General features: G+C 43.9%; 2 protein-coding genes across 7 annotated transcripts in view; one reads left to right on the top strand and one right to left on the bottom strand.

Moving 5' to 3' along the window:
* The window catches only part of LRRTM1 (leucine rich repeat transmembrane neuronal 1), a 2,173-nt gene extending 1,810 nt beyond the window's left edge, over positions 1–363 (top strand). The window contains exon 2 of the mRNA XM_026072720.1: positions 1–363. This exon is cut by the window's left edge and continues 1,260 nt beyond it. Coding sequence (XP_025928505.1) covers positions 1–363 — 363 coding nt within the window.
* CTNNA2 (catenin alpha 2) overlaps positions 1–9,296 on the bottom strand; it is a 418,807-nt gene that overhangs the window by 157,634 nt on the left and 251,877 nt on the right. The gene's annotated exons all lie outside the window — the stretch shown is intronic.

The raw sequence follows: 9,296 nt of genomic DNA, 5'->3' as shown, positions 1-9,296 counted from the left end.
GCCGCCGCCACCACGGGCGCCCTGCCCGTCACGCTGCCCGGCGAGCCCGCCGAGAACGCCGTGCAGATCCACAAGGTGGTCACGGGCACCATGGCGCTCATTTTCTCCTTCCTCATCGTGGTTTTGGTGCTCTACGTCTCCTGGAAGTGCTTCCCGGCCAGCCTGAGGCAGCTAAGACAGTGCTTCGTGACGCAGCGCCGAAAGCAGAAGCAAAAACAGACCATGCACCAAATGGCTGCCATGTCAGCCCAGGAGTATTACGTTGACTACAAACCCAACCACATCGAGGGCGCCCTGGTGATCATTAACGAGTACGGCTCGTGCTCCTGCCACCAGCAGCCGGCCAGGGAATGCGAGGTGTGATTTCCCCGGGGCGGGCGGGGGGGGGATTGCAGCCGCGTGCAACCAAATAACGGCGTGCAGCGCCGGGGGCCGCCGGGCCGCACCGGGCCGGGCCGGGCCGTGCCGGGCCATGCCGGGCCGGGGACTCCAGCCTCGGCTGACATCGCGAGACGCTCGGCCTGAAAGACTTGATATTTTAGCTTTATTGTGTCTTAAAAACCTTCAGGACGGTCCCTCTTAAGGTTTCCTATGATACTACTCCCTTTGAAGACCTGTCAATATTCAGGAGTCTGAGAGTGTACAAAAAAAACAAAAAAAACAAAAAAAAAAAAGGTACCGGTTATTGATCTTTTGTAAACGAAGAGAAACGTTTAAAATAATAATAAAAAAAAAAATAGCATTTACAGTTTTTACAGGCTGGTGTATGTTACCTGACTTGCTCCCCTGTGTACAAAATGCAACAGTTTTAACCTCTTTTCTCTTCACTCTGAGTGTTGAAACGCAAAGTTGAGGAGCAAAGAAGCCACGTAAAATAGCAGGATTTAAAGGAACCGGCTGGCTTCACTTTGTAATTATCACACAGTCACTCACATCGTGTTGCTGGAGATATAAAGCATGGCACTGGAATTGATATTTTTGTTAATGTGCTACCTGTAATTGGATGTCATGACAACAAGGAGCCGGTTCAGCTCCGAAAGGCTAAAGTTTTGACCGTGCCCCTAGGACAGCATTTCCGAGGAATTGTTAAAGACAGCTCCCTTGCAAGTTGCTCTGAGACCCGTAGGAACCGCATCGCCACCCCTAGAAACTATTTTGTATCAAAACCGATCGTGCTGCAAAGTCTCAGTAAAGAAAAAAAAAAAAAGGAAACACTGCCGAAAAAGTGCTAGCCGTCCTTTCTTAAAAAAAAATTAAAAAAGGACAAAAGGAAGGGGAAAAAAAMCACCCTGAATTGAAGGGCTCGTTGCTAGCCTTTCCCCCTCCCGCGCTTGCCCTGCGAGACGCCGCAGGCRGGGGAGCCGCGGCTGCCCGCCCTGCGGAGCCGAGGCGGAAAAAGCGCAGAGGCCACGCGGTTTTCGGGGGGCGAAACCTCGCCGCGAGCGCGCTATTAGAGCATACTTGTGGTTACTATAGCGAAGCGCTGCAGCGGAGCCGTTCTCGCGCCCGTCCCCTGCGGCGCTGGCGACCCGCTGGCGAAACCAGCTGCAGGGGAGGCAGGAGCACGAACCCGCGCTCCCAGGGGCGGCCGGGGGATTTATGCATCGGAGCGGCGGTTTCCTGACGCGGAGCCGCACAGCTGTTTTGTTCGCCTGCCCTTCGATAAAGGCTTCCTTTCCTCGCCTTTTGGGTTGTTTTTTTTTCTTCTTTTCCCCCCATTCCAGCGTGCGAACAACCTGCTGATGGATCTTTTGAGCAACTCTGTGCACGCTGAAGGCAAACGAACTGCCGATTTGTAACGCGAGCGAGAGCAGCTCGGAGATTTCTTTATACAGCATCACATTCTAATAAAACGTTACCGGTAAAGAATTGGGTAATATCTCTGTACTTTGTACGTATTTCTCTAGCCTTAGGTTACCATCAGCAGAGGAAAAAATCAGAAATTTAACACGCAATTTAACTCAGTGTAGGTTTGTTAGTTTTTAAAGCATCAAAGTGCCACCTACTCGAAAAGACGTGTAAAACAGAGATTAGGCACAGATCAAGCCATTTTTTTCCCCCTGCATAGCAGTTTTTCAGCTATTYGTTTTAACCAGGAAGAGTGAATTTTATATTTTTTCCTAACTGGGACTATTTTTTAAGGAGTCAAAACTTGTTTTCCTCTTTTTGGTACATTTCATCCTGTTGGATATCAAGCATGAGATAGCCTCCTAACCAACATTTTTATTTAGTGAGACTGTAACGTTATCAGTGAAAGCAGTGAGCATATGGACTGGGCGAGGATTTTTTTCATAGGAAATTTAATAAAAGTAAACTGCTGTTTTATTAAAGCCACTTACGGTTCACCCACAGCTTTGAAACAAGCTATCACTGTTAAAGCTGGGCTTTTATATACGTCAGCAAATATACATTTCTGTCTCTATGCCTCAAACCCCCCAGGGGCCTGATCCATCCTAAAACTCCAACTGCCTGGAGAGGCTGAGTGTCCATATGGGAATTTAATGGTTTTGGTACAGCAGGAAAGGAGCCCCTTGCTCCTTTGGGTGCCTGATCCTATTTTAAGGGAAAAGACCTTATGCCATGCTAACTGAGGGCCAAGCCATATACGTTTTTTCCCACGAAAACCTCCTTTGAACCCAATCGGGATTTTAACTGTGAAAGATCAAAAAATGTGGCGAACCGTGAACTCTATCCACATGCAGCACTGCAATCAGAAAGCCTGATTACGTCTAGTTGCCAGGAAGCTTCCCAAACCAACCGAGATTGCCAAAATATTGTCTACGCATGGTGTAAAAAAAAAGAAAAAAAAATTAGCTTTACTTCTGTAGTGACTCCCTGTTGCTATAAGGAACCGTATTAGCGTGGTCACGTTTCTGTCCCTGCAAATCCGAYGCGCGAGCGACGCAGACAAACAAAACATCCTGTGGCTGCACTTCTTCGCACGTTCAGCGTGTTTGTGGGTTGTATTTTAAACACACCAGTGCTTGCACACCTCGGGAATTACTCATGCTGTTTACCGGTGTTAGCAATCTCGAGCAACATTTGTGAGACTTGAGCAATTCCGCCTGGGCAATTTATTCTCCTCCGTGCTTCTTGCATCGACAGCTTAAGTAAACTGCACACCACACTTCTTTCCTTTAAAGGTGCAGTGCTTTCCTAAGCGAGGGGCTAATTTCGGCACTGCCTGTTACCCTTTCTCCCGGAGAGAGGTAAAGACCACCAGTGACTTGCCTCCCCTAGCAGGATGACGGATGGATCCTCCCTACAGAGGACAGCACTTACTAAACGTCAGAAAATGATGCCTTTCAAAAATCTCCATGCAGAACTCTTTTCTAAAAACACGGATAATATCTTCCAGAGACAACCTCCTAATGATCTCCAGAGGATACCTGTAAATATCTGCTGGTGGCAAGAGAGGGGTCCCTGGGTGTCACTGAAGCCCTTTGCTCTTAGGTGGCACGGAGGTCCTCTACAGGCTGCCCACTGCTGGCCTGAAAGTTTACATGGAAAATAAATGGATAATAAAGAAATAAAGGAGCAAGTATTTCGTTTCAGTCCAGCTACTACAGATCCAGTTATTTCATCCTGCTCCGGGCTGCTTGCATTGGTATATTTGAACATTACTATATTTGTAGTGTATGTATAGCAATTGCAGGAATAAATTTTCACCCTCTCTTCCTTTCAAATTTCGTGTTCACCAACTGTCCAGAGATATGTCATTCTTTCTATTTTGATCCCCTTACCCTAGCTTACGATATGGATCCAAAAAAGAAAAAAAAAAGGAGAGGAAAAAGAAAAAAAAAAGGTGCTTTGGGTTAGTTGTGACAGTTTCTTGTTCAGGAGATGCTTGGGGAATATCAAAAGAGAGAAAATATTTTAAATATTCCCCTCTTAACGTTCCACTTGAAAGAAGTAATCTCCCTTTCAGAATTACATTAGCAGCATTATTTTTTTAGTGTTTTGTTCTATACAAGAAAGGGTGAAAGGCAAGCAAGGGAACTACCTTTTTTGAGGCTGGTTAACACTATCAGGGCTACGGATCTCTAGTCTGCAATCCCTTGCTACTAACATCAGTGCACACTCGCAGTGATGGGGGAACTGTAGCTGTGATGCTGGGAATGTATATAAGGGATGATTTATTTTCCTTTCTGTCTTTTCTCCGTTCTTTCTGTACTACATTAAAAAAAAAAAAAAAAGTGATATGAAACCACAGATCAATGCTAATGTACCACATTCTGTTTCTGGCCTGAATGTATAAAATACAAAGAAATTCTGTGTTAAAGCAGCAAATTCCATCCTTTACCACTCTGCTTGAGTGCTGCAGGGGTCTAGATCAAGGGGACGATCTGTTATTCCACGTGTACGGCAATATCCAGACACTCTGTAACAGTCTAAAGATGCAACCCCATACCTCGTTCCTAACTCCTTTGCATATGCGTGTCAGGGAAAATCACTAATGATACCYAAGGAGATTTTTATATGATTTAATACATGCTATATACTTTTTTTATGGCTAGAGCATCAAGGGGCATTTGAAATGCATATATTTGATCATTTTCTTTGGCACTGATAAAAAGCCCATCATTTGCTTTTCTGATGGACTAAATTTGTTTCTTTTTACGTCTTATTCTGTATTAATAGCAAAAGGACATGCTGAATAACCCTCCCCCTTCCCCCAGCCTCCCCAATGGTTTTCAGAATGGCAAAGGAGAAGGAGTATTTAGTCAGGAAGCTCATCACTAGTGCTTTAAAAATAATACGAATAATAAAGGAAACGAAGCGAAGGAGACAAAAGATGAGAGGGGAGACTGGAGTATCGATGACTAAACCAGGTTGTTGCTGGTCTCCTTCGCCTTTCCTTTTTTAAAGATGGTTAAATCTAAAGGACTAGCAGAGATGAAAAACCCAAGGCTGATGTGGGTGGAGAAAGCAGCTTTAAAGACTGCGTAAGCAGAGATGAAGCAGCTTCTGGAAAGGAGGGCAGCAACCCAAAACAGGTTTATTGAACAAGAAAGACGAAAGGGAAGGACGAGGGCACTTGACGAAAGGAAAGACAAGAAAAGGTGAGGAGCTCAGGTGACCCCTATGCACCCAAAGTAAATGAGGTTTTTGTGTCTCCACCTCCCATGTTGAAAGTGTAGCAAGGACAACAACGGAGATTTAAGAAAGACCTCCTCCTCTCTGTGCCTTCTCAGAGACAGGCTTTTCGACCCCAATATCTCGTCTTTCCATCATGTAGACAGAGGGGTGATCCTGAGATCAGCAGATTCCCACGCTCACTATACCCACCCTCATGCCCAGCTTTGGTATCCACCGCTATGATGACAAACATACACCAGGTATTTTTTTTTCTGTATCGAATTTACTCTTACGCACCAAGGTTAGACTTTTCCCTGACCTGCTCAGCCCAGTCTAATAGGAACAAATTGAGCGTTTATATGGGTTCCTTTCCGAGCATGAAGTTGATTGGGAATTTAGGAAATGCTGGTGATTTAAAGATTAACCTTTCACATAATTACTGACATAAACCAGAGCTATTAAGGTATTAGAAACAACTGTTCAGAGCATATTCTATGTAAAAATAGAACATACAGCCCCATGGAGAAGACTTTCCATTTCAACTGACGAGCCAATTTTCTTTTTGTTTGTTTGTTGTTTTTTTTTTTACAGCAGAGAAACGTGATGAAAGTAAAGGAGTAAGTGCAGTATACCTCTGAAGTTATCTAGAAGAAAGCAAGGCTACAAAAATATTACGGAAACCAAGCAACAACCTAGCTTGTGCTGGCAAGGCACAGCCTGTAATTGGGTGGGTGGCTGTGCAGATCCGAGATGAATGCTGCAGCGCCCTGTAATTTCAGTGCAGTATGTCTGCTTTAAAGCGAGCATATTTGCAACGAAATCTGTATTTCTGTGTGAGCCAGGCAATTGTTTTTATGATAAAGAAAACGTCACTTGTTGGCATTCAGAAACAATTATTCAGTCTTTCACCCAATTACTGTCCTTATTCTCCCGCGCGAGGATGCTAGTTCTGCGAGGCACRGTTAAATCCAACGCACCAAAAGGAAATGAATTCTGAGTTCAAAGCACCCAGATTTGCATTACAAGAGAAGAAATCTAGTTTAAAATAAAAATCAAGCACCAGCTTTCACCTTTTCTTCCATTCCTCTTCCCGAAAATCCAGATATATACATCCCTTACAGAAATTAGAGATAATTGGCAGCGGTTAAAGAACAGTATCATGTGTACCTGTGCTTGGCAAACAGCCCGTGCTAGTCCGCTAAGGCACCTTTATTTCAAACCATCTCCCTTCTCCCCTTTCTTCACCTCCTCCCCAGACACAGTAGCTGTTGCCCAGAAAGATGTCTTCTCATGGGGACACTATGGAGATACGACCAATTCGGTTCCATTTCTGAGCTAGCCCAAACTAAATCCAAGATTTCAGAGGCAACAGGTAAGTCTCTAAAAATCGCCTTGATCGCTGCATCACCATTTCTTCACGCGGTAGATCTACCCGGCTGATGCGGTTAGGAACTAAGCACGGTCTTTTCATTAATTACAAACTTTGCTCTGGCCTTCTTCTAGACGTGCTTTTGCCCTCTTAGGATACTACAGTAGGACAGGGTAGTAGGAGAAGGCTTCAAATGGTATTTTCAGCAAAATCTGAATGAGTGGATATATCAAACTGATTAAAATGGGCTTAGCTAATTAAGGGCTTAGCTAATTAAGGGGCGGCAGCCTATCTATAACAAACCTCAGTGAATCAGTACGCCTCTGTACCCTCGTGGCTACTAAAAGGTATGAGCAAACGTCTTCCTAACAGCCGGGGGACTCAAACTGGAAACAGGCTTCTGAATACATACATATATAAAATATAGGCTTTCCCTCTAGCTTTTATTCCTTTTTACCCACTCCCCCATTTTTCATTCCTGGAACATCACAGGCAGAATGAACCAAAAGCGGGAACCCTCCGYGCTCCTAGGGACAGTTTGGCTTGCTAAGAGAGACTAGTAAATATTAAAAAATAYTAATAATAATGAGATAAACCACCTAGGGATATTTCCCCCCTGTTTTTGAACTCGGCTCACTCCAAAAGTTTATCTCGACGGAAAACRTACTTCTCTGATCCAGATTATTTCCCACAGCAATTTTCCAACAGCAAACAGAAATCTGTGGCGGCTGCTGAAAGGGTTTTTATCCTTGCGCTAAAGAGGACAACGGATGTCCAGTGTTTACCTTAATTTCATGTAAATACCGCTCTGTATTGGACATTCGGTATTTTTTTTTACATGCAGCTGCTTCCACCCCCACAACCCGTCGCGGGGAGCCGTAGGGACCTTCACCAACCGCGCAGCATCCGATCCAATGGGCCGTTCAAATGCCCCCACAAACTGGTAGCGATTAATTTGCTCTGCAATTGCTGCTGTCTAACAAAGTGAACCCGAATCGTACGGCCCGAAACACAAAGAAATAACGGCGGCGGTAAATAAGTAGAAGAAAGGCACCTGAAATACCCTCTGTTGGGGAAAAAAAAACCCACAATACAAAAACCATCGGGTATGACGATGCCTGAGCTTGCAAAAGGTAGAGGGCCCCGAGCACGAAACAGGACCCTTRCTGTATTTTTCTTGTGCATGTATTTCCCTGATCACAGCAAGTGTTAGGGCTTTTGCTATGCCCTTCTCGTTGGCGGAAAGAACATCTTCCACATAAGTTGCTCTTCATACATTTAGTTACAGTCTATATCTTTCTAAAAAATTGAGTTGAAAACTTCTCTGGTTTTTTTTTCCCCCCTCTGGTTATGTTTTCCTATTATGTAGAATAACCTAGCCCCAATCTGTCACTTTTCATTAGCAACGAAGGAGTCAAGCTATGGCTGTTAATGACAGCTCTTAAGGAGGATTTTGATGAGTGAGTCCTGGAAAATCAAACTTGAGACAAACACTAAAATCTACCTCAAATCCTCTGTTTCCAGGTAAGAGAGACACTAGTAACTGAGGTATAAAAGTGAGAGCGTTTAAAGCAAACCAGTGCGTTTAAAACAACAAAGCGGTAGGCTTAAACGGTGTGTACTGGGTAATTTAAGAAGGTGTGAAAACGAGGCGGTGCAGCTGGTAAAAAAATGCAGATTTCTAGTAAAAGTAGCTGTTGCACCAAAAGATGGATAACTAGAACATGCTGAACTTCCCCCATTTTAGAGCTGATTAGAGATGATCATATACTAGTAAGTCTTATCTCAGTGGCTGTTAAGGTGGTATCAAGCTTACTTAAGGTCTATAACTTGGTATAATAGGGATAAACTGACCTGCGTTCCTGAACTTTTGGACCATGAGACTACTGTTAGCTCCCCATGGACTCATATGAGCCATTAGCAGCAGATGTTTAACTGAAAACTCTCTAAACGTGATCAGATTGTTATATTGCTTAATACGGGTCCTGAGGAATACCCCACAGGCTGCAAAAACGTAACTTAGGGACTACCATAATGCAAAACCTGGAAAATCTTAACAAAGTGGTATAGTAAAAAAAAAGACAATTTTATATTTGGGCTTTTGACGAAACGCCGTTAAAAGAGATTCAGATAGCAAGACAAAACAGACGTGCTCTGTGGTCACAGAAAACCAGCTCTGCGACCAAAATCACCGTGGCCTTTTACTCAATACAGCAAAAAATCCAGAGCAGTCTGCTCCCAAGGCCAGGCTTGCTGAATCATCCTAGCAACGATCAGGAAACGCGCGGCAACGTTTTTCCAGCGACAGATTATTTATGTTGCAGAAAGTAATGAAAATCATGAGGATGTGCAAAGGGACTTCCAAAGGCTGAGGATTACATAAACTTTGATGGATGAAATTCAAAGCTGTCGAATACTAAGCGCAAAACAAAGTGGAAGGAAAATTGCTCGTCCATACCTTTGAGATGTAAATTGTACGCACTAACTGAGCAATTAGCGGTCTGGATAGTTCATTGAAAAGCTCTGCTCGGTATGTGGAGGGAAAAAAAAAGGGGGGGGAGAAGAAAAATAAAATAGCATTTAAAATGTATATGTAAGTGAATAGCACTTAAATCAAATAGCCTATTATAAATCACCACTAGGCCATCAGCTAGAAAACTGCTCCCAATTCTGTTAAAGCAAAAGTTAACTGCTAGATAACTGCTAGATAAAGTTAAGCTACTGGTAAGTAAAAGGATGAAAGATTTGGAAAAGTTCATATGCAATGAGAGATGCAAGAAACCGGACCTACAGCTGCAGCACAAGAGCAAAACGTGTATCCATCCCCCCTCTAGTGGCCAGTCCACAT

The sequence above is a fragment of the Apteryx rowi genome, unplaced genomic scaffold, assembly GCF_003343035.1.
Source record: "Apteryx rowi isolate R43461 unplaced genomic scaffold, aptRow1 scaffold_35, whole genome shotgun sequence".
In the NCBI taxonomy this organism is placed as follows: domain Eukaryota; kingdom Metazoa; phylum Chordata; class Aves; order Apterygiformes; family Apterygidae; genus Apteryx; species Apteryx rowi.
This window is presented reverse-complemented; position numbering and strand designations above follow the sequence as displayed.